The sequence below is a fragment of the Petaurus breviceps genome, unplaced genomic scaffold (assembly GCF_028583685.1).
Source record: "Petaurus breviceps papuanus isolate PSGF00001 unplaced genomic scaffold, PetGlider_PUasm1.0 207, whole genome shotgun sequence".
In the NCBI taxonomy this organism is placed as follows: domain Eukaryota; kingdom Metazoa; phylum Chordata; class Mammalia; order Diprotodontia; family Petauridae; genus Petaurus; species Petaurus breviceps.
The window spans coordinates 26,803,623-26,828,928 of NW_027185850.1; the positions used below are offsets into that span (position 1 = coordinate 26,803,623).

Genomic DNA, 25,306 nt, shown 5'->3' on the forward strand with positions numbered 1-25,306 from the left:
CCACACAGAGAAAGGGCCTAGGCTCCATCGGTACCCACCCCTGTCGAGAAAGGTCCGGGCAGGTGTTTGTGGGGCGGCAGCAGTGAGGGGCAGATAAGGGCAGACCTGAGGCAGGAATCCTGGGGAGAGGGCTCACTGACCTGAAGAGCTAGTGTTATTGACAAGAACAGTGTGGGGCCACTTTGGGGCTCGCTGGTCTACCATGTTCATCACCATGGTTTTAATTGCAATCCCCATTCCTGTCTATGGCCCTTTAGAAATTACAAAGTCCTCTCCTTATAGAAGTCAGTGGGACAGACAAGGAAAACAGAGGCTTGGCCAGGGTCACCTGACTCAAAGTCCTTGAGCCCTGAGCAGCCAGAGGCCATTCCCCTGGGCCGAGATTGATCCTGCCACCGTCACTGACCAGCCGGGTGACCCACCTGATCACCCTCTGGATCAAATTCCTCCTCTTCTCAGGCAAGGAGACTGGGCCTCATGGCCCATTTTTGTCTGTGTCTCCTCAGTGCTTGGCACGTATTAGACCCTTAATTAAAGACTCCTGCCAGCCCTGACCTGCAGAGTAAGAGATAGAGGGAGAATCCATAAATTTGGGATTCAGACATCCCCATAAGGGGGCTGTTGTGGCTCTTCTGTGCTAGGTGGTAAGGATACATACAGCTAGGAAGTCATCACCGTCCTCAGGCATCTCTGCTTGGAAGCCAGCACAGTGACGCAGATGAGCCAATAGTAAGTCATGTTTGTGGGAAGTGAAGACAAAGTACCGTTCAGAGGGTGTGGATGCCACCTGCCAGGGGCCAGAGACCTCCCACGGCATGGCAGCAGGGGCCTTCAGGAAGGGCCCGGGACCCCCAACTATCCCCACGTCTGGAGCCAGGGAGGGTGTTCTTTCAACTGGGTAGGAACCGGCAACAGCTGATTATGTGGTCTCCTCCTCAGAGGGGCTTAGGAAGCCTAGAAGGGAGGAACCTTGGAAGTCATTGCAGGCCACCCTTTCTCACCCATCACAGGGATCCTTCAGCAGCATCCCCAGCCATTGTGCGAATGCCTTCAGGGACAGGGGCTCACCGCCACCCCAGGGCTGGCAGAGAGCTGATCATTATGAGGTCTTCGTTCAACTGAGCCGAATTCAGCTTTACTGGGCCAAGGGGAAGAGGGCGGCTAGTGAGGAAGTGTCATCTAACAGGGAGGCCAGCTTGGCTGGACCTCAGTGCTCGAAGGCCAGAATCAGAGGGGGCGGGGTGCTGCCCAGGGCTCCACATCTCAAGCGGAGATGATGGGCCCCGCCTGTATTGAGTGTGGGAAGGGTGGAGGCAGACTGGCACTTAGTCACAGCAAGAATTTACTATAGAGTGCTACTCTGTGCTTAGCACTGGGGCTGTTAAAAGTATAGGTGAATGGTCCCTGCCCTCAAAGAGAGTCAGCCCATACAAGGATAATTATACACACAGTAAACGCAAAATTCATTCAAAGCACCTTGCAGAGGGGCTGCCCTTGGACCTAGAAAAGTGGGGACAGGCTTCATGTATAAGGCAGCCTTTGAGCAGAGTCACAGAGGTGGTGCCCATGAAGCAGAGGGGCAGAGACTGGGTATGTGTGGCACAGCCAGGGGCAGGTTTGGGTGTAATACAGAGAGCAGAGGGGGCCCAGAAGGGCAGGAAGGTGCCCAGAGATGACGGGACTTAAATGTCAAAGGATGGAGCTTATACTTGATCCTTGGTAGTCATGGGAATCTGAAGAGTTCAAGCAGTCATATAATTAGACCCCCACGTTAGGAAAAGATGGGATTGTAGTGGGGAGAGGCTATTGGGTCTAACCCTGTGATTATACAGATGAGGAAACTGAGGCAGGCAGAGGTTAAGTGACTTACCCAGGGTCACACAGCTGGAGTTTGAGCCAAGATTTGAACTCAGGTCTAGCTTTCTTTAAATCCAGGCCCCTCATAACAGTGTATATAAATGTATATAAAGTGCTTTGCAAATCTCAAAGCCCCATCTATTAACTATTAGAAATGACAGAATTCACTGATAGGGATGTGGGAGGAGAGCCTGACTTTGAGGGTGTGAGCCTGCCCCATTGGGAGGATGGCAGTGCCCTTGACAATAATACAAAGGTTTGTAGAGAGAGGTACCGAGCTCTGTTTTGGAGATGCCTGGGGGACGATTGGTTCACAGTGTCCGGCAGACGGCACGCAGGACCAGTGCTCAGGAGGGGGAGGAGGGTTGGCTGAACAGATCTGGGAATCTTCTGCACAGAGATGGTCATTGAGCCAGTCGGAGCCGATGAGGAGAAGGAGAAAAGGGAGAGGGCTCAGGGCAAAGCCATGGGAAACACCCAGGCCCAGCAGGCTGAGGAGGAGGCCGGTGAGGAGAGGGCCACCAGAAGCAGCAGGTGCAGAGGTCAAGGAGAGGCCACTGGACTTGCTTTGGAAAGGGCAGCCTCAGTTGAGGGAAGATCCTAGAAGTCAGCTTTCAAAGGGCTGGGGGAGGCGTTAGAGGAGGAGGAACGAAGCCCAGGAGTGTAGGCAGCTTCTTCTAGGGCCCAGTCTGAGAATGGGCAGAAGGGTGATGCCTTAGCCGTGGCCCAGCATAGCAGGCTTGGATGTTTTCTTAAAGCAATGAGGCAGATTTGGCCCAACTCCAAAGAAGCAGAAAAGGAGCCGATTGATGAAGACAAAATGAAGAGGAGAGAGGGTGGATAATGGAAGGAACCGTCTGCTGGAGAAAACGGGGAGATGGGGGAAGACCTTGGCTGAGAGAAGGGCTGCCTCTCCGACAGAGAGGGATGATTAGGAGCAGGGAGGGTGGACATGGCCTGCAGCCTCTGCTTTCTCCTCTCCAAGGCAGGCCTGGGAATGGCCTCCAACCCCATATCAGGGCTGTTCATCAGTTGTCCCACACTCTTACTACCAGACTGACCCATCTGTGGGAGGAATCATTCTCTTCTTAAGCAATACCCCATTGCCCCTGGTTCTTGCCTCTAGGGCCAAGTTGCCCATCACAACCCGGAACCCAGTTCCATGTCCCCCTCCCTACCCCAGTCTCTTCTTCTTGAGGCCAGACAGCCACGTATCCTTCAGCTGACCCTCATGGACACAGGGCCCTTCACCATCTTGGTTGCCACCCTGGGCCCTTTCCAGCTGTCTTTAGCCATGGCACCTAGAATGCAGTACAGTCTTCCCAGTGAGGTCTGACCAGTGCAGAGGTCAGAGGGACCACCCCCTGCCTTCCTCCCTCCCTTCCTGACTCTCCTAATCAGTTCCGTGTTACATTTCCTTGACTGCCCCATCATATTGTTGACTCCTGTTGGGTCTTCCATTTTCTCAGACCCCCCCCACCCCAGATTTCTTTCACAGCATCCCCTGATCAAGCTGTTTGTCCTTGTTTAGGTGTGCCCCTCCATAGCCTTGGCTCTAGGCCCAGGGTTCTACCTGTGTGGCCTTGGGCCATTCACCTCTGTAGGCCTCAGCATCCTCATTGAGAAGATGAAAGTGCTAGTCTCCATGGCCTCTCAGGTCCCTTCCAGTCATGGGCCTTGGGTGCTCTTTTATTGGTCAGGAAGGGTATTGTTCTTGAAAAGTTGACTGGATCCCACCCCTGAAAACGCTAGCCAGAATTTGTCTACCTCCTAGCTACCTTGCCCAGCTCACAGCCCCATCCCATTCCTGCCGCCATAGACTTCTAGGAAGCAGTGGGAGCATGGGACTTCTGGGAGGTGGGGTATGTGTCCGGGGAGAGGTCACAGGGAGTCCCTGTTCAGCCCTAGTCTGTGGCCTCTGAAATTCTGTGAGTGTGAATTTGCTGTGGAGAGCATGTATGGAGCTGGGGTCAGGAAGGATTTACTGCCTCCAGACAAAGGCCTGCAGCTGAGTGGCCAAAGCCTCACCCACCAGCAGGTCCTTTATGGATGTGCTCCATGAGGGGAGCTCTGCTGAAGCCTGCTGGTAGGTGCTGAGTGTCCCCACCCCTCCCCGTGAGGAGGCCTCTGTGCTGTCTGTACCTGGGGCCCGATCCTTGCCCTGAGGGACCTCACAGCCTAGTAGAGCCAGGGTGCAGGACCAAGGTCCCAGAGGTGACCACCAGCATGGTGACGGAGTGAGGAAAGATCAGCAGCCTGAGTCTCAGTATGGCAGAAGAAGCAGCTCTGGGGCAGGGCCCAGGCTTCAGACCACACTAACTAGGCCAGTCTGTCAGTCCATTTATTGCAGTTGACTTAAACCTCTTGCCTCAGTTTCCTCATCTCTAAAATGGGGGATGTGGGCAAAACTTCCCCTAAGATCCCCACCACATCTGTCCCCATAAAGCTCTGACCTTATTTCTCAGCTCATCTGTGAGAGGCCTTCCCTCTCTGGGCCTGAGAGTCCTCATTGGCCAACTGGGAGAGGGGCCCCACAATGTCTCTACAATTGATCCCAGCTCCAGCATCCTTTGATTCTGAGGGCGAGGGGAGACCCACCGAGGCAGCTCAGCAGTATCCAGAGAAGGGAGACTTTGTGCATGACCAGTTGAAGGCGGGCTTCCTGGAGGGGCTGGTCCCGCAGCTGGGCCTTGAACAATGAGACCATCTTGGGAGGGAGAGGACAGAAGGGAAAGGAAGAAGCCTTTATTAAGCACCTCCTTAATAGGTGGGTGAGCATTTGACAAATATTTTATTTGAAGCACAGCTTTGGGAAATCCCAGGCATGGTCAGGGGCTGTGGAGTTGTCCATTGTGACTGGGACCTGTTGGGAAATAGAGGAAGATGCATCTGGAGAAGTAGGAGGGAGGTTCCTTGACCAACACTCTGGGTGTCCCCCAGGCCAGTGTTTTCTGCTCAGGGCACGAGTATCATCCAGCGCAGTGAAAGGAGCCATGTCCCAGAAGCCAGAGCTTGGGGGTCCAGCCCCAGCTCGGCCACAGACCCTGCCCCCTCTGACCCTCAGTCTCCTCTTCTGTAGAAATGAGAGGGTTGGATGAGAACCTCCCTGAGGCGTCTCCTGGCTCTGCCCATCTTGGGGACGCCGGGATGGCGTGGTATTTGTGGTGCTGTGGGTCAGGGAAAATGCTTGCTTTCTGTTGTCTTTGGAGTGGCAGACGGATCTCTTTTCTTAACTGCCTAGGTCCTGCTATTGAGCTGGAAAAAGTAAAGTCAGAGTCCCTTGAACCCGAGCCGGAGTCACAGAAGACATTCAGTGAGGAGGCAAATACGTCGGCCTATTATCCTGGTCCCGCCCCCGTTATGGACAAGTATATTCTAGAGAATGGCAAGGTATTATCTGCGCGGCCGCCGGCTGGGTGCAGGCAGAGGGTGCTCGAGCTGGCTGGGGACCCCTGGGAGGGGTCGGGGCCTCGGCGCACCGGGACAGGGAGCGGGAGGCCCGATCTGCGTTTTCATGACTATCTTCCTCACCCCCAGGAGCCTGCTTTGTCTAGAATTAGTGTGTTGCTATGCTGTGTGATGCCCATGCAATAGTATTATATTACCCCCATCTTACAGGTGAGGACACTGAGGCTCACCAGGTTGGTGACGTCCCATGGCACCCAGAGTATCAGAGAACCATGCCTCCCTGCAGCCCTCTCGCCCCGTGGGCCCCTGCGGGGTCCCTGGGATGCCCTTGGAGCAAGGACGAGCTAGGTGCTGTATAGAAATAGGGATGGAAAGTGGGCGAGCTCAGGGGCACCAGTGAGGGCCTCCTGGAGCCAGCGGGAGGGAACCTCTAGAATCATAGTCTGAGCTCTAGAGCTGGAAGGGATCTTGGAGGCCTTCGAGGCCTACCTCCATTTTGCAGAGGGAGAAACTGAGGCCCAGTGAGGAGAAGTGACTTCCCCAAGGTTCCCCAGGCAGTGACTGCCCACAGTGGGGTCTGAGGTATGGCCTCGGCTTCCCTTCCTGCTCTGCCAGGGAGGCCATTAATTCCCAGTTAACATGGTGGCCACCTTTTCCTGTGACCCGGCTGTGCAGGACTCAAGGGCCTCCTTCTTCCTTCGTGGCCATATCTGGCTGTCTTATTTTTATAGCAGAGGCCTTGGAAGGGTCTCCCCAGGGGCTGCTCTCGTGCCCTTCCTGCCCCGCCCAGGTAGCCAGGTCTGTCCTCTCTGCCCAGGGTGCTCACAGCCTTGTCAAACTGGGGAGGGGCAGTACTCCTACTGCCGTCTAGCCCCAAGTGTACATTTTAGAGGAGGAAACTAAAGTCCTTGGAAGGGAAATGGCTTTCCCAAGGTGACCTGAGAGATGGTTTAATCATAGGATCATCAGTCGAGAGGTATTAAGACCAACTTTCGATTTTGCAGAGGGGAAACTGAGGCAGAGAAGGACAGTGACTTGCCCAGGTCATACAGATAATAAGTGCCCGAGGAAGGACTGGAACCCAGGCCTTTCTTACTGTATCCTGCAGCAGGCTGCCCTCTGGCTTCCACTGGGGAGAATTGGTCAGGCTGAGGCCATGTGGGGTCTTGGTGGGACCGAACCTGTCACAAACTCATAGAATGTTAGGGTGAGAAGGCCATTCCAGGTCATCTTGTCCATCCTCCTGAGACCCAGAGAGGGGAAGGACTGTGCCACACGTGGTCATCGTGAGTGGGTGGTAAGACTGCATTGTCATTCAGGCATCTGACTCAGCTCACGTCCCAGCCGGCTCCAGGACTTCCCGTCAGTCAGCTATCAGGTCTCTCTGATCAGTAGATGTAACAAATTTTAGGGATAACCACTAGACAGCCCACGTAGGGGTTGGAGCCTAGCCCACTAGGCCCCACAAGATGCTCAAAGCCTTGCCCACGGAAGGCCACCCACCAGCATGTTGGGTGCATCCTCTGGAGAAGAGGGAACACTGGAGGGTGTCGGAGGCCCAGGGCTGATACATCCTTGGTGGCCTCCCTCTGACCAGACTGTGCATCCCCTGAATTATTGCAGAGAGACCACCGAGGAGGTGACTGTCCCCTGCAACATTGGCCGGGCCACTATCAGCAGCTAGTGCCCTTTTTCTGCTGCTGAGATGATGCTGGTCCTCAAGGACAGTGCTTGGGCCCCTCATAACCCTTTCCAAGTCTGCCAGCATCAAGCAATGTGGTTCTGGGCTTGGGAAGGGCCTTGCCTGAGTCATCTGACTTTAGAGTGGGAAAAGAGTAGCCAAGGCAAGTGGGGGAAGGGCCTGAGAGATGGTTCAGTCCTGGGATCATAGACCTGAGACCTTCTAGACCATCAGGTCCTCTCCAAAGATCCTTTCAGCCCTCCGTTCTGCAGTCCCAAGATCTAGCCTCGCAGGGCCTGGGAAAGTGCACTCCAAAGAGCTCTGGTGCCATATGGCATGATCTTAATCTAAATAACATATGTCCTCCTGTTGCCATGTGAGATTTATCGCTATCTCTGTTTCAGAGACAGTGCAGAGAGAACCATATCTGAGCTGCTGTGTGGGAAGAGATACCCAGTTTGGACAGAATGCAGGTCCTGCCCTCATGGAGCACACAGTCCAGGAGGCGTGTAGTGTTACCTAATAAATGCCCTGGAAAAGGGCAAACTGAGCACTTTCTGGGGGGCAGCAGTGAGGAAGGCCAGTGCCATTGGGGGAGATGGAGCATGCAAGGATGTTGTGAAATTGGGGTGGGGCATGGGAGGCCTTGAATGCCAGGACAAGGAGTCTGGCTTTACGTGGTGAGCTAGGGATCCAGCTAAGATTTCTGGCAGGTGAGCAGTCTGGCCTCACCATGACAAGATGGTATTAGATGAGGTGATGAGGGTGATGATGGACCCCCCCTTTGAGTGGCATCTAAGGAAGGCTCATAAAATAGGGGGAGGCTGGAGATTCCCAGGCATGTGCTTTCCCTGAGGATTTCTGTCTCTGGATCGTACAGAGAAAGTCCTTTGCCAAGTCAGTCTTTTCCCCATGCCTGGGCACGCACCTGAATGTAATTCCTAGGAAAGCAGATTGAGAGCTGAAGCATTCCTCCTGCTGCCTTGGGCACGAAAGGCACAAGTGCCCATGGACGCCTTCGTTTTTTTTCCCATTTTTAAGAATGTTTTTATTTATCTCATTAAATATTTCGCAATTACATGTGAAAACATTCTAACATTTTTTTTAAGATTTTTGAATTCCAATTTCACTCCCTTCCTCCCACTCCTTCCCCACCCATTGAGAGGACAAGCAGATATCAATTATACACGTGGAATCACCATTAGCATCGTTAGTGCTGAGCAGCTATTCCTGTGAGTGCCAGCATTTCCCCGAAAGGGTTCATTGGTGAGAAAGGTAACAGTTCTCCTTGTTGGCCTCGTTGCTCCTTGTCCAGCCTTTGGAGCCATGGAAAGATCCCTGGAAGAGCCCGAGCAATCAAGATTTCTAGGCCCAGGTGGTCAGGCACATCACCTTGGCCAAGTCCCTTTCCTTCTGTGGGCCTCAGTTTCCTATTCTCAAAAGGAGAACGTCAGGGGAAGATGAGCCTTGGGTTCTGTGCTCAAAGGTCTTTCTTCCAAAAGCATAGCTGAGAGCACCAAAGCCAGGCCTCTTACAGGGGAGACTTCCCTAATGTAGGTCTTGAAGCTAGGGGAATTCATTGTGTACCAGAGGGGCCTTAGGAATTAGGATCAGACCTTGTTCCATATGCACCAACTCCAAGTCATTGAACAGCCTTAGTTCCCTTGGAGCTGGGGTTTGGGTCCGGGGAGCCACTGGAAAGAGCTCAGGATCTAGAGGGAGCAGACCCAAGTTGGGAGCCTGATTCTGGGTGATGCTTGGCCTCCCCGCCTCTTCTAGAGAATGGGGGGCTTGGAAAAGACAACCCCAATGAGGATCCTCCAAGCTCCAAATCATGACTCTAAGGTCTCATACCCTAAGACAGTCTTCACAACTGCAGATGATGGTTCACCTTTGACATCTCCTTCTCCCCCATCCCTGAATCCACCCCCCAGGTAGGCACAAGCTATAGAAGGGGCCTCAGGAAGGGGTTTGGGGGACTCCTAGAGGACAGGATTGGCTCTAGAAAAGTTTCTGGGGAGATATCCAGGGGATGAAGCCTCAAGCCCAGCCAGCTTCATAGCCAGTCATAGTTAAGACAGGCCGCCAATGGTCCCATGGAATGTATAATTGTTTCCCATGTGTTAATATGACCTTCTTTGGCTTATAAAATTCTCCTAAAACTGTCTTTTTTTGCCCACAGAAATAGGTCTCACATTTCTTTCAGTTAGTTAAACATTTATTAAGCATCTACTATATGCCAGGCCCTGGGCCAAGTGCCAGGGATACAAAGAAGGAATAAAAACGGTCCCTGCCCTCACGAAGCTCACAGTCCACATGCAACAGCTATGTATAAACAAGCCAGAGACAATGTAAATGGGGTGGGGAGAGACAGGAGGGACTCCTTGCAGAAGTCAGTGCTGGAATTGTGACTTGAAGGAAGCCAAGAAAAGGAGGGAGAACATCCAGGCATAGGGGGACAGGCAGAGAGAATGTCCGGAGTCCAGAGATGGGGTGCATTGTTCTAGCCTGGAAGCCAGGGGCACTGGATCTCACAGTACGTGCAGATAGGGTGCTTTATTTCAGAGAGCCCAACGATGTCAGAGCTGGGGGGCCTTAGAGCAGAGAACACGGAGAAGAAAGGTAGCTGTGAAGATGCTTGAGTGGAGCGTCACCTCTGCTGGGGGCAGAGTGAGAGGTAACACTGGGAGGCAGCGGTTTCCTATGGTGCAGACACGGTGTAGCCCCGTGGTTGTCGGCCTCAGAAGACCTCAGGCCCACCTCTTGGCAGCAGGGCAGTTGCTTGTCTCTGTTGGTAGAAGGAGTTTTCTCACCAGGTGTCCCCGTTCCTGTGTGATCATGGGCAGGACCCTTCTCTGGGTCTGATCGGTTTCCTCAATAAGGAAGGTTCCTGGCCCTGTCTGTGGCATGGGCCCCTGAGGTGTACCACCCTTGGGTAAATCCCTTCCTAGAATAAGGTTTTGGAAAGTGTAAAATCCATGGAATTGCAGAGGCCAAGGCCAATGATGCTGAAACAGAGATGTCAGATTTTTTAAAAAATCTAGTTCATAGACCCCTGGATGTGTGTGAAATGGGCAGCCATGGAAGGCTTAAGCAGGAGAGTGATTTGATGCAAGATGCCTGGGAGAAGCTGTGGGGCCTGATGGAAAGACTCCAGGCTTCTGCCTCCTTGCTAGCTTTGGGTCCTTGGGGAAGTCGTTTCTTCTCTGGGCCCCAGTTTCCTCTCCTGTAAAATGAGGGCATTGACAGCTTTAAGGCCTGTGTTCCTTCTAGGGGTGGCATTTCAGCTGGGCCTAGACACAAGGGCATCTTTGATACCATGCATGACTTTCCCTTTGCCAGGCTTTCTGCCCTGCAGGGTTGGCAGCTCTTCGAAGGCTGACTGGGGGTCATTTCCAGTTCAAGCATGAGGCCCTGCACACATGGGAGGGTTTGTGACATGGAACAGACCTTTCTGGCCATCTAGGTCCAACTAAGGCTGCTGGTACATGTTGGAGCTGGGCCTCTGAGCTCCCCATTCTAGGGCATTCTCCTCCATCCTCTCTCAGGTACCTTCCCTTCTTCCACATCAGCCCTCAGAGGGCCCCACAAACCTGTCTCACCATGTCCCTATTTCCCAGTAACTGACCGCTCCTCCAATTTCTGCCCTGCCAGGTCCACCTCGGAAGCGGGATCTGGGTTGATGAGGAAAGGTGGCACCAGCTGCAGGTCACCCAAGGAGACTCCAAATACACCAAGAACCTGGCAGTCATGATCTGGGGGACAGACGTGCTGAAGAACCGCAGTGTCACTGGTGTCGCCACCAAGAAGAAGAAAGACGCCATCCCCAAGCCTCCCCTCTCCCCTCACAAACTGAGCATCGTCAGAGGTTGGTCCCCCCATTGGGCCCTGCAGGCCCCATTCTCAGGACCAAGGGCACCAGGGAGCAGAGCTCACCAGCCCTTCAGGTTCTGAGGCCAGGCAGGAAGAAGCAGGCAGGCAGAGGAATGGGTGTGGGCTCAGGACTCGGCCTCTCAGCTCTGATCTTGGCTGATTTAAGTCTCCTCCCTGACACAGAACCGTGCCTGGTTCTGATAGTCTGTTCTGCTGTGCTCCTGGCTGCTGAACAGGTCACGGACAAGGAGGTCCCTAAATCTCTCCTCATCCCTGTGCTGTGTGCTAAGGTCTCTCCTGTGTTCTGTGATCTTAGAGGCTACCCAGCTCAGATGTTCTCTTGTCTTTTTCAGATTGGACATTCTGTGTTCCGCCTGGAACACCTACAGTCCTTTCTTGCTTTGATTTGCCTCCCCTGTTACAGGACCATAAATGCCATTTCATTCATTCATTCACTCTGTGCTCCAGAGTTCTTCCCAGAGCTAACATTCTCTGACTCTGTGTGTCCAAGGATGAGGTGCCCGGTCCGTCACGGGAAGCGTGGCAAAGCTGTGGCATCTCCTGCCCGGGCCTCCTTTCCTCCAGCACTGACAGTCTGTCATTATAATGTTTAAAGTCAAACTGATCAGCTCAGGGCTCAGGGTAGTAGAGGCAGGAAGGTGATCCCAGAGCCGGGGTGGCCTGGGAGAGCATTGCAGGGACTGGGGCTTTTAGGGAGAGTCCTAGGACGGAGAAGGGAAAAGCTGAGTCCTGGATTGTGGAGGTAGAACTTTGGGGAATGAGGATCAAGTCAAGGGATGACCTCCCTGCATTCGTCAGGGAGGCCAGGATGCTTGAAGGGGCATCTGAATGGCAAGCAGAAGGAACCCAACCAAGGAAAGAGCAGGGGTCATGGTGGACTCCTGGGGGGACTGGGGAGCATCACCACTGGGGGGGATGGGGCAGCTGCCAGGTTCAGGTTGCTGCTAGAGACGATTCTTGTTCAGCTTTGGGTAGGATGCCAAGGCCCCTGAGGTCCTGGCCAGTGAGAGACAGGGCCCCAAAGAGGGGCAGTGACTCAGATGGTTATTATTATAGGAGGAGAGATTGAGAGCTGATGTCACCAGGTCCTGCTCCATCATTTCATAGGTGGGGAAACTGAGGCACAGAGGTCAGGTGACTTGCTCAGGGCCTCACAGAAGTGGCATTTGAACCTAGCAACTCTGACCCAAAGCCAGTGTCCTTTTGTAGGATTTTTGCACTCGCCCTCCCCCTTGTAACTGTTCTGGGCTGGCATGTGGTGGAAGGGGAGCTTCTCTGAGCTCCATAGAACTTTGCCCTGACTGGGAAGGGTGTTGGCTGGTTCTGGGTGAGCTTGGGGCACTGCCTGGCAGGGATCTCAAATTGGAACTTTTCACAAGTCAAGGATGGCGGTGACAGAGCCCCAGTGAACAGCAGAAGAGGAGTTTCAGCTGTCGTTGAGGAATAGCGACCCCTGGTACATTTAGAATGGAATTAGAAAGCATCGGTCAAGATAGAGCAGGGGATGTCAGGGCTGGGAGGAGCCTGAGAACAGGGGATGTCAGGGCCGGGAGGGCCTGAGAACAGGGGATGTCAGGGCCGGGAGGGCCTGAGAACAGGGGATGTCAGGGCCGGGAGGGGCCTTAGAACAGGGGATGTCAGGGCCGGGAGGGCCTGAGAACAGGGGATGTCAGGGCCGGGAGGGCCTGAGAACAGGGGATGTCAGGGCTGGGAGGGGCCTGAGGACAGGGGATGTCAGGGCTGGGAGGGCCTGAGAACAGGGGATGTCAGGGCTGGGAGGGGCCTTAGAACAGGGGATGTTAGAGCTGGGAGGAGCCTGAGAACAGGGGATGTCAGGGCTGGGAGGGCCTGAGAACAGGGAATGTCAGTTGGAAAGGAGCTTAGAACAGAGAATGTTACGGCTGAGAGTTATCTTAGAACAGGGAATGTTGGAGCTTAGAAATGAGAGAACATGGGAGCTCTGAGGGCCCTTTGCACATAGAGTGAGGAATGTCAGAGCCCAGGATAAGCCCAGAATCTCTGAGCAGGTGGGACGCTGGCAGTCATCCCACCTGACCCCTTCCTTTCACAGATGAGGAAGCATGCCCCTGGAGGGAAGGCCCTGGGTGCCTGTGGAGAGAGGTTAGAACCCGGGTCCCCTGGCTCCTGGGGCTGAGAAGAGAGCAGCCTCCCACTCTTCCTGTGGCCTGTTGCACAGCCAGGCCTGTTTCCTTTCCACTCTCTGTGTCTGTTCCAAACCACACTTAGCCACCTCTTTCTCCTCACGCTGTGGGGCAGATATCGGTCCTTTTTATTGTACTGTATGTCTCTTTGCCGTTGCACTCTGCACGGTCAGTGAGGAGCCATGAGCAGGGCTGGAACCTCCCGAGGCTGGGGGAAGGACAGGAACATGAGTTATCCTGAGGGAAGAAGGGAACCCCTCCCCCCGGCATGGACACTTTCCAGGCCTGCTGGGCTCCCTGTAGAACTGCTAGAGGAGGGGCAGCCCAGACTCTGAGGACTGACACGGGCATCCCTGCTGCTGCTCATTAGCCGCCATCCCCACTGCTTTTTAGGAGGGATGGAGCCCAGCACAGGGAGCTGGCAGGAAGCTCCGAGGCCTTCATGCCCAGGTGGAGTCACCACTGGGACATCCCAATGGTGGCTGCCCAAGAAGAGAAGCAGAAACCTCCTCCCCCAGCCCTTCCCACTGAGTGAGGACACACACACACACACACACACACACACACACACACTCACACACACTCAGACACAGACACACACGCACAGACGCACACAGACACACAACCCAGACACATACACATACACACACACGCTCACACACATGCAGACACAGACACACAACCCAGACACATACACACACACATACACATACATCCTCTTCCCCATCAGCTTGTCCTCTCTCTTGCCTGCCCCGTTTTATCCCTGAGAGCCCATGGCCCCTTCAGGTTGACTCTCACTACTTAGAATTATATATTTAGGAGTCATCTAGTTTGGTTCTCCCATTTTACAGGTGAGGAAACTGAGGCTGAAGGGAGTAGTTTGGGAGGGAGGGCACCAGGAAAGGCTTCCTGCTGGGATGTGGATGAGGTGGAGGTGAGCAGGGGAGGTGAAGGCACAGAGATGGGGGGTGGGAGTCAGGAACATCCACTGAGACTGGGACCAGGTTGTCTGAGGCTCTGAAAACCAGACGGAGGCGTTGCCCGGGGAGCATTCATAGAGGAGGAGGGACGCAGTCAGGTCTCCCATGCAGCCCCTCATCTGCACTTTCTTTTCCCGTCTCCCCACAGAGTGTCTCTACGACCGAATAGCACAAGAAACTGTGGACGAGACAGAGATTGCACAGAGACTATCCAAGGTCAACAAATACATCTGTGAAAAGATCATGGATATCAACAAGTCTTGTAAGAATGAGGAGCGGAGAGAGGCCAAGTACAATCTGCAATAAACTGGGTTTTCCATAAACGCGCCGCAGCCTGGTCCTTGTATGGCGCCTGACTTGGGGTCACTGTGGCCGCCACTGAAGCTGGTGGGCAAGGGTGGGCGAGGGCGGTGTTTGGAGGGGGACTTGAACCCACGTGCTTCCCCCTCTGAGCCGGCCCCTTGCCAGCCTGAGATTCATTCAGATGTTAGCCACGCAGGGGAAAGACCCTTGATCTTGGAGGCCGAAGACCTGGGTTCAGAACCCAGTGCCAGCACTTACAAGACCTGGGACCTTGGGCAATTTGCTTCAACTCTCCGGGCCTCAGTTTCCCCATCTGTCAAATGGGGATAATAATCCTTGCACTACCTACCTCACAGGGCTGTTGTGAGGAAAGCGCTTTGGAGACTTGGAAGCGCTCTAGAAATGGGAGCTCTTGTTATCCGTACGCCACCCGCCGCCCGCAGTCGTGTTCTGCTTTCTGAGGGGGAGGGGGATGTGAGTCTGAGGGGGGAGGGCTGGGAGGTGTAAAGTGCTTGACTGGGATTGGAGCTGAACTGTCTCACTCCTTCCAGGACCTCTGTTTCTATCTCTGTTCGTATGTTTTGTTGTATAATAAAGCCTCATGATTTCTTTGAAGAGTCAACATCCAGTTAATGTGTGTCTGCCAGAAACCATGAAGCGTCGGCCAGGCCGATGTGGACCCGTTTTTCCGAGGACGTTTGCTTGTTTGGGTCCGTACCTATGATATCTCTGTTGGGACGTCCTCGGTGGGGGCTCGCCCTACTTGGGCCAGTGCTGACCAGCACTTATGTGGAACATGTGTGTAGACAGGCTTTCCTACTTCAGTGATCCTTTGTGCTCTGCGTGGGGGTGGGGATGCAGCAGCCGCTGCTGCCATTGGGCACCCCCCTCCTCTCTCAGTCTCCTACTCTGTAAAATGAGGGCTGTAATGATGCCTACCTCACAGGGCTGTTGTGAGGATTGGATGAGTGAATTATGCAAAGCTCTTGGCAAACCTTCAAGCTGCTGAAGAACAAACATTTATTAAGTGCCCACTATAGGCACTGTGCTAGGTACCAGGGGCACAAAGACAATGAATGAAGCAATCCCGACTTCAGCGAGTTTACGTTCTAATGGGGAAGATGAGACATGAATGTAGAAGTGTATTCCAAAAAATTACAGGGTAATATGGGAGGGAGAGTATGAGCAATGGTTGGGGAGGGAGTCAGGAAAGACTGGAGAAGGTGGTTCTTGGGTTGAATCTTGAAGGAAGACAGGGATTCTCTGCTGTAGAGGTGAGGAGGGTGTGCGTTCCAGGCCTGGGCGACAGTCAGGGCAAAGGCCTGGCGATGGGAGATGGAATAAGAACAGAGAGGAAGCCAGTTTGGCTGGACTATAAAATGAAGGAGGGAAGTAACATAAGGCTGGAAAGAGAAGGACTTTCAAAAGCTACCCAGAAGAGCTTCTCTTTCCTCCTAGAATCAGTAAGGAGCCACTGGCTTTTATGGAGTGAGGGCATGGCATAATTTCCATTTGGTCTCCTGGAAAACCACTTGGTAGAAAATGGACTGAAACGAGTCCTTGAATAGTGTGGGTTAGAGGGGATGAGTGTCTGGACTCAGGTTGCAGCGGTATGATTAGAGAGAAAGTGGCAAGGTGGAGAGGTAGAAACAGCAAGATTTGGCCAGTGATTAGAAATGGGGTGTGGGGAAGAGTCCGGAGGCAGAGATAATGCCTAGGTAATCAGCCTGAGTGACTGGGAAGATTGGCAGTGCCACAGAGCTCTGGAAGAGGTTGGAGTTGGAGGAAGGTCATGAGTCCTGTATCTGGAGTGTCTAGTTGGGAATGTCCCGTAGGTGTCTGGTGATGCAGGCCCGAGGCTCAGGAAAATGGTGGACTGGATGGATCAGTCTGGGAGTCATCTGCAGAGAGAACATAGTTAACCTTGTTGGGAGTCAATAAATCAACAATCATCTACTAAGTGCCTACTGTGTGCTGGGCCCTGGGAGATAAAAAACAGAAAATGGCATAGGCCTTGTTCAAAGTAAGCTTCCGTTCTAACAGATACAACAAATCGATATAAAAAACATTGAATAAATATGAAGTGAACAAATGCAAATATATATCAAATAACAACAGTAGCCTTTATAACACCTACTGTGTGCTGGGTACTGTGCTAAACTCTTTTCAAATATAATCTCATTTGGTCCTCACAACAACCCTGGGAAGTAGGTGGTATTATTATTCCTATTTTACAGTTAAGGAAATTAAGGCAAACAAGGTTAAATGACTTGCCTAGGGTAACATATCTAGTAAGTGTCTGGGACTGGGTTTGAACTCAAGTCTTTCTGACACCAGACTCAGTGCTCTTTTCACTGCGCCACCTAGCTGCCTATGACCAGGTGCAAGGTAATTTCAGAGGGCACAAGTACTTTTAGGGATTACAATGAAGAATCTGGTATTTGTACTGTGTCCTGAAGGAAAAGAGGGTCTCCAGGAGGTGGAGGTAAGGAGGGGTGGCATTCCAGGCGTGGGGGACAGCTGGTGCAAAGATCTGGAGACAGAATGTGTGAGAAACAGAGAGAAGGCCAGGTTAGCTGGATCCCAGAGCTCGAGTAAAAAGAAAGTCCAGTATGACTGGAAAGAGATTGGGGTCCGCTTTAAAACTTAAACAGAAGACTTTCATTCTAGAGGAAATTGAGAGCCTATAGAATTTTTTATTGAGTGTGAGAAGGAAGGAAGATGACACGGTCAAATATGCACTTTTAAAAATTGTATTTTTTCCAATTGCATGTAAGAACAATTTTTGATATTCATTTTTCAAATTTTGAGTTTCAAATTCTTTCCTTCTCTCTCCCCTCTTCCTGAGATGGTAAGTAATTTGATATAGGTTATATATGTGTAATAATGCAAAACAATATTTCCATATTAGCCATGTTGTGAAAGAAAATAAAAGACCTCCCCCCCAAAAAAAACCCCACAAATTTAAGAAAATGAAAAATATAATGCTTTGCTCTCTGTTCAGACTTTATCAGTACTTTCTCTGGAGGTGGGTAGTGTTTTTCATCATGAGTCTTCTTGGATCATTGTGTTGCTGAGAAGAGCTAAGTCATCCACAGTTGATCTTCATATGATATTATCATTATTGTGTACAGTGTTTTCCTGGTTCTACTCATTTTATTTGGCATCAGTTCATGTAAATCTTTCCACATTTTTTTCTGAAAGCATCCTGCTTTGTCATTTCTTATAGCATAACAGTATTCAATTACAATAATTTATCACAACTTGTTCAGCCATTCCCCAACTAATAGGTATCTCCTCAATTTCCAATTCTTTGCCACCACTAAAAGACCTGCTATAAATATTTTTGTACACATAGGTCCTTTTCCTGTTTGTTTTTTTCGTTTCAGATACAGACCTAGTAGTGGTATTGTTGGATCCAAAGGTATGCACAGTTTTATTGTCCTTTGGGCATAGTTCCAAATTGCTCTCCATAATGGGTGGATCAGTTCACAACTCTATCAGCAGTGCATTAGTATCCCAATTTTCCCACATTCCCTCCAATATTTATAATTTTCCTTTTCTGTCATATTAGCTAATCTGGTAGGTGTGTGAAGTGGTACCTCAGAGTTGTTTTAATTTGCATTTCTCTAATCAGTAGTGATTTAGAGCATTTTTTTGTATGATTAGATAGCTTTGATTTCTTTGAAAACTGCCTGTTCATGTACTTTGATCATTTATTGATTGGTAAATGACTTGTATTCTTATAAAATTGACTTAGTTCTATATATATTTGAGAAATGAAGCCTTTATCAGAGATATTTTCTGTAAAATACTTTTTACCAGCTTTCTGCTTTCCTTCTAATTTCAGTTGGATTGGTTTTGTTTGTACAAAAGCTTCTTAGTTTAATATAATCAGAACTATCCATTTTATATCTCATAATGCTCTCAATCTTTTGCTTGGTCATTAATTCTTCCTGTATCCATAGATTTAATAGATAAACTGTTCCTTTGTCTCCTAATTTGCTTATGGTACTATCTTTTATGTTTAAATCATGTACCTATTTTGACCTCATCTTGGTATATGGTGTGAGATGTTGGTCTATTCCTAGTTTCTGTCAAACTGTTTTCCAGTTTTCCCAGCAGTTTTTGTCAGGTAGTGAGTTTATATCCCAAACCCTTAAAAAAGGTTTGGGTTTATCAAACACTAGATTGTGTGCCCATTCTATCCACCATCACCCTGTTCCTTAGCCAGTACCAGATTGTTTTGAAAATTACCACTTTATAGTATAGTTTGAGATCAGGTATGGCTAGACCACCTTTCTTCGCATTTGCTTTCATTAATTCCCTTGATATTATTGACCTTTTTTCCAGATCTACACCTAAGGAAAATTATTTAGGCAGTGGTATGTATGTAGGATGGAATGGGATAAGGAGAGAAGAGTTATAAGAAGAGACTGTTGCAACAATTTAATGAAGAGGTGATGAAGGCTTGAACTCAGTTGGTAAATATATGTGTGGAGAGAAGACATTGGATTTGAGAAATATTGTGGGGCAGAAATGGTGAGGCTTGGCACCTGATTGGATATGTGGGAAAAGGAAGAAAGAGGTGGTGCCTAGGTCACAAACTTGAGATGATGGGAAGATGGTGGTGCCTTTGATGGGGACAGAAAGTCTGGAATGGGGAGGATCTAGGAAGTAAGATAATTAATTCAGTTTGAGATGCATTGAGTTTAAGATATCTCTAGGAAATGCAGTCTGAAGGTCCAGTAGGCAGATGGTGATGGAGGACTTAAGCACAGACTGGGACAAGGGATGACCTTTAAGTCATTTGTTAGAAACGATAAACTCATGGAACCTAGTGAGATCACTTGTAATAGAGGGTGAAGAGGAAGGGAGAGGAGAAGAGAAGGAAAGGGAAGAGAGGAGAAGAAAAAAGAGAAGAGAAAGAAGAAGAGGAGAGAAGAGGTGAGATCTGAAGGAACAAGTCTTGGAGAATACCCATCGTTAAGGGGAGTGATATGGCTAGCCAGACAACAAAGGAGACTGAGAAGGAGAAATTAGGTAGATGGACAGAGAAACAGGTGAGAGCAGTGTCACCAAAACCCAGAAGGGAGAAACTCAAGAAAGAAAGGTTGGTCAGTAGTGTCAAATGCAGCAGAGATGTTGAGAAAGATTTGGCCTGAGGAAAAGTCATCAGATTGGGCAACTAAGAGATCATTGGTAACTTCAGAGAGAGCAGCATCAGCTGAGAGATGAGGTTGGAAGCCAGATTGTTAAAGGGTTGAACAGTGAGAATAGTAAACTAGAATTTATTCTCTCCTCCCTTCTTGGGAAAAAATGCATATACACACATATGTATATATGTACATATATATGTATATAGTCAAGAAAACAAAATTCCCACCTTGTATTGATGGTATTTTCAAAGTTTGACTTCAAAAGGGGGAGACATAAGACCAAAGCTTGAGGGAATGGAAGGATGTAACAAAGGGCACTTGGGCTGTTTGCATGCAGTAGGGAAGGAACCAGCAGAGACAGAGAGGTAGAAGATGGCAGTGGGTTGGCAGAGAGGGTGGACTGAGGATGCAGTCGACTACAGAAGACAAGCACAGGTAGCATCAGGCATGCATGGAGAGGAGCTGACCTTGGCAAGGTCCTGGGAGGGCCACCTCTTGTTAGAAACTGCAGGAAAGGGTTTTGAGATGAGGGCAAAGGGCAAAGAAGGAGCTCGTGTCAGATGGCCAAAATTTTCTCAGTCAAGTCAGAAGCAAGATTCTGGGTTGAGAGAGAGTGGAAGGGAGAGTCGTGGGAGGCTGGAGGAAAGGAGACGTGAGATGGCATCTATGGAAAACCGGATAAAGGAACAACAATGAGAGAAGAACAAAATGGCCACCTCACTGAAGGGAGGGCCCAGCTGAAGCCGGATAACATGAATCTGTAATGTACCCAGTCCTCAGGGTATTGTGATTTATGAGTAGGAGCAGAGGTGACTGTTAGGAATACTCCAGGAGACAGAGATTCAAGAGCAGAGGACAGGGTAGAGTTGGAATGCCTAACTGTTGGGTTGAGAAGAAAATTAAGTGAGATCCAAGATAATAGCCAAGAAAATGCTGAGGGGTGGGAGGAGTGGAGGTCTCAATGGAAGAGAAAGCTTAGAGGAGGTCAATGTCTAGGGAGAGGTGGTGTGATGGAGAGTGATGGTCAGATGGAGGGAGCCTCCGAGTTCCTCATTAAGAAAGTGGAACAAGTCAGTAACAATGGGGTCTTGTGTGTGACCATCTCTATGACTAAGAAGGAGCAGAGGAGGAAGGTGAGGAAATGGGAGGTTTAAGGGAATATCTGCATGGATAGGAAAGATTCCAGTAGGAGGTCACTAAGAGACCTTGGAGAAGGAGAAAGTCTAGAGAGAGGGAAGCCGGGACCTGGGGCAGAGCCTTGGGGAAGACTTAGCTAGGGAGCATGATAGAAAGGCCCAAGCTCAGTCTGACAGGTAGAAGGAGAACTAGGGAGAGCATCATCACACAAACCCAGACAGGAGAGATTATCTGGGAGGAGAGGGTGGTTACGATGTCAGGTTGAGAAGGATTGGAATGGGGAAAAGACCATCAGCACTGGCCATTAAGAGATCATTGGTAACTTCAGAGAGAACAGTTTCAGCTGATTGGTGAGGTGAGAAGCCAGATTGTAAGGGCAGAGGCAGCCAATGTAGACTGATTGTTTCTATTTTAGCAAGAAGAGAGAGATGGTAGTACCTGGTGGAGGTGTTAGGGGATGATGAGGAGGGATGTTCATACATTGGCAGGCAGGAGGGAAGGAGCCAGGAGATGGGGAGATGACTAAGGATGCAGTCTTCTAGCAAAGAAGGGAAGAGAGGGGATCAGGGGCAAGAAGAAGGGCTGGCTGCCTCACTATCAGAGACTGGAGGAAATGAAGAGAGCGTGAGAGTGACGGCCAAGGTTTCGAAATGAAGAGAAAGAAAGGGGAGAGAACCAGAGAACTGTCAATGATTGCTATTAGGAGCTAGTGGAGAGATTGGTGATTTTGGAGTCGGTAGCCCTGGCTTTGGGTTTAGCTTTTAAAGCCTCCACAACCTGTTGCCAGCCTCACTGGGCATTACTTTGCCTCAATTACCCTATCCCTCTCATGTGACCTGCCATTTCCCACCCCCATGCTTTTGCCCTAGCACACCTGTCTCCTCACCTCTGCGTTATGGAATCCCCCTCTTCCTTCAAGACTCATCTTAAGCACCACCTTGTCTAGAAAGACGCATGTGATCCCTCCAGCCTCTGGTGCCATTCTCACCTAACTAGGCTTTATTTCGCCATAAGAGGCTTCTCTTGACATTGGGGATCCTTTCATTCGCTGTCTGTGTATCTGTGGCTCCTGGCTCATAGCAGGCACTCATTAGTACTCATTGATTGATCAGTTAATGTCTCAGATCTGGGATTTGAACCCAGGCCTCAACACTGTCTCCTTTGTGCCTCAGGGTTCTCAGAGAGATCTCTGATCTCCATTCCTCTCAAAATCTGGAAGTTTCACTGACCCATAGGGATGGCAACACTGGAGGCAGAGCAAGCTGGGCGGGGTTAGAAGAAAGTTTGTTGTATGTGGGAAAGTCTTTTCTTCATGTGAACAATGTGGGTCAGCCGGTGGATTTTGTGATTGGGATTTTCACACATTCTAGTTCTTCCTGCTGGGGGTGAGGGAGCACCTCCTGACTATCATTTGGACTTTTACTTTTCTCCAGAAATCTTATCTCCTTTCAAACACTGACCCTCTTCAAATATGGGAAGGGCTGCTGCATTGAGGAGGGCTTGGCCAGATGGCTGAACAAGGAGCTGTAATGGCGGTGGAGGGGATGGCGGTGGAGGGAGCCGCTGATGGAATCTGACTGCCAGGAACCACTTCCTAACAAGAACGGCCCCGAGATGGGAGGGGCTACCTGGGGAAGCTCCCCCTCTCTGGGAGGGGGTCCCCAAGACGAGGCTGCTTGTGGGAACTGTCGTGGGCAGGCTTCTCTTTTCAGTTGTTCAGTTACAGGTTGGAAGAGGTGTCTCTGAGCTCTCTCTCGGGTCTCAGATTCTATAATTCAGGGATGAGTTATGCTTATTCTGAATGAATCCCCAACCTGGTCCTCTGGAGAGGAAGTATATAGAGGCCCCACACTCTGCCCTCCAGGACCACAGAGACTCTGAGACTGCTAGGGGAGATGAGACTGAGACATTAGAAGGGAGACATAGAAAGGGAGGTAGACCTGAATTCAAATTCTGCCTCTGAAGCCTACTGGCTTTGTGATTCTGACCAAGGCCCTGTCAGCCTCAGTTACCTCCTCTGCAAAATGAGGCTAATACTAGTGCCCCCTCCTGGGGGTTTGTGAGCCAAATTGTAAGTCTTAAGGCCATATAAATGTCAGTGTTATTGTCATTACTGTTGTTGTTATTTTTACCTCAATTCAGGAAAAGGGAAAGACCTTGTCTGGGTGAGGGTGGTCAGAGAGGGGCTTCCTGGAGGCTTTGGGCGTTGAGTTAAGCCTTGAAGGATGGGGCGGATTCTGACAAGCTGAGCTGGCCAGGCAGGTGGAGTGAAGGGGGTCTCCACAGGAGGTTTGCAGAATGAGGAGGAGGCCAGTTTGATTCAAACACGGAGTGTGTGAAGGGGAGTAGTAACAAAATTGCGATCACTGTGGGGAGCCTTGAATGCCAGGATCAAGGGTTTGGACTTCCAAGTGTCTTGAAAAGGAAAGAGGTTGTATTGAAATGGTGAGGCAGAGGAGGGACGTCTCTGACCCAGGTGGAGACCTTGTGGGCTTGAAGCTCTCAAGGTAGGGAGAAGAGGCTGGCCCAAGGAGGGCACAGCATTGTGGGAAATGGAGGGGGAGGACCCAGAGAAGATTCTGCCAAGGGGAACGAGCTCACTGATCTATTCCCTCACTCACACGGTCTGGGGGATGCAGGGGGGACACTTCTGGGACATAGAAGAGAGGATTTAGAGCTGAGGGGGCCCCAGAGCAAAGGAGAGGAAATGTTAGCACCTAAGGCACTGGGGGGAAGGGGATACAGATCAAATCAGAACGGCCCCTTCCCTCAAGAAGTTTCTCTTTTAACCATCAGCCTTAGAACAGAGAATTTCTCTCTGCCTCAGTTTCTTCATCTGTGAAGTGAGGAGGTGGGACTCAGGATCCTCTATTGGATTCCTTTTAACTATAAATCTATGGGGCTGCAAGCAATGGGATGAATGAGGAATCAGCCAAAATGGTGCAGGGAAGATGTGCCGATCCCCTCGGTTATCTTGGAGGTTTGTGTGAGTGAGGAGGAAGGGACAGATGGGATGCCTGGTAGAGATACTCAGGAAATGATTGGAAAGGAGGAGGGAGAGTACCAGTTGGAGTACATAGGAGGGAGTATGGTCAAAGAAGAGAAGGGGGCCCAGGATAGAGGTGTGCTGGCAAATGTTTAACAACAGTCTTCCTCCCCCCCAAAAAAGAAAATGTATCCAAGTTTAATCTGTTTCACTAACATTTTCCTCATCACTTCTATTAATCTAGACAGTCAGCACAATAAACCAAGCCCTGATTTGTAGCATTTGCTGATTTCTGAGGTGTAAATGCTCCCCCTGAAAAATTAATGTAAGAGCTGGCCCTAGTGGACACCCCGGTTAGTGGGTCAGACACAGCTGAAGAGCCAGCAAAGGAGACAGACCAGAGAACCAGGTGAGAGAGTGTCCAGGAGAACCCATTGACAGCAATGTCAGAAGCTGCAGGAAGGTCAAGAAGGGTGAGGGCTAGGGAAAGGACATTGGGCTTTGGTACTTCAGAGTTACCGCTTACCCTGGCGAGAGCAGCTTCCATTGGCGGTGACCTTCAGGCCAGACTGAAGGCGTTAGGCAGTGAGAGAAGTGAAGGCAAGGAGTGGTGATGGTGCTGGCCAGTGGTTTGAGTGAGAAAAGGACGAGCTGCCTGATAGCATAAGGGCATGGCTCTGTCAAGGGAAGAGTTTTCTTCCAATTTAGCATGAATTTCCTAATTTCCTCTTATGAGCCGGGCCCTGTGCCTGCTGCAGAGTTCAGAGACGAAAAGGAAACTCCCAGGAAGCTCTCAGAGCTTAGCAAAGAGACTGGGAAGGGCCTCTATAGTGGAATCCCCACTATAACCTGCTTGGTAAGTAGTGATCCAGCCTCTGCTTGGAAACCCCCAAGGAGGGCCAACTCACCACCTCCAGAGGCGCCCCATTGCACTCTGGGGCAGCTTGTAAGCACTTCCTGATATCAAGCCTCAGTCTGCCTCTTCTAAACCTCCCCCTCTTAGTCCTGCCTCAGCCCTTGGAGGACAAACGGGATCTTGGCTCCTTCAGGCACTTGAAGACAACTCACCTGTCCCTTTTGGGTCTTCTCAAGGTTAACCATCCCCCATGCCTTCAAAGGGCAAGGCCCTTCCCTCCGCTAGCTGCCTCTTTCCAGCCTGTCACTGTCCTTTAACTATGGAACCCAAAACTGAACAAAGCACTCCAGTTGAGGCCTGATAGACCAGAGGACATCAAGAGTAGCACCACCCTCGTCCTGGAAGCTCGGCCCCATTTAATGGAACCCCAAATCCCATGAGCTTTGCTGACTGCTCCCTCATCACCCTGCTAGTTCCTACTGAGCTTGGAGTCCACTCAGACCTCCAGATCTTTTTCAGAACAATTGCCTCTCCCATCTGATCCTTGTGAAGTTGATTTTTTTTTTACTCAAGGGCAAAGATTTTTCTTATTAGATTTAGCTCAGGGCTCTAGCCAGGGCAGCTAGGTGGTGTAGCAGCTACAGTGCTGGGTCTGGAATAAGGAAGACTCATCTTTCTGAGTTCAAATCTGCCTTCAGACACTTAATAACTGTGTGACCCTGAATAAGTCACTTAACCCCATTTGCCTCAGTTTCCTCATCTGTAAAATTAGCTGAAGAAGGAAATGGCATGCTTCTCCAGGATCTTTGCCAAGAAAACCCCAAATGGGGTCATGGAGAGTTGGAAGTGGCTGAAAAACAACTAGACAAGAACAAAAAACTTT

The 25,306-nt window shown here is 50.5% G+C and overlaps 2 protein-coding genes across 3 annotated transcripts in view; both read left to right on the forward strand.

Moving 5' to 3' along the window:
* The window catches only part of LOC138164998 (BEN domain-containing protein 5), a 43,579-nt gene extending 28,308 nt beyond the window's left edge, over positions 1 to 15,271 (forward strand). Inside the window, exons 4-6 of one of the 2 annotated variants that reach the window (XM_069093037.1) lie at positions 5,099 to 5,247; positions 10,601 to 10,814; positions 14,131 to 15,271. In XM_069093037.1, the coding sequence (XP_068949138.1) occupies positions 5,099 to 5,247; positions 10,601 to 10,814; positions 14,131 to 14,288 (521 nt within the window). In that variant the 3' untranslated portion in view covers positions 14,289 to 15,271. The remainder of the gene's footprint in view (positions 1 to 5,098; positions 5,248 to 10,600; positions 10,815 to 14,130) is intronic. The other variant, XM_069093038.1, reaches the window with a different exon arrangement.
* The window catches only part of LOC138164829 (cytosolic carboxypeptidase 6-like), an 824,829-nt gene that overhangs the window by 689,118 nt on the left and 110,405 nt on the right, over positions 1 to 25,306 (forward strand). The gene's annotated exons all lie outside the window — the stretch shown is intronic.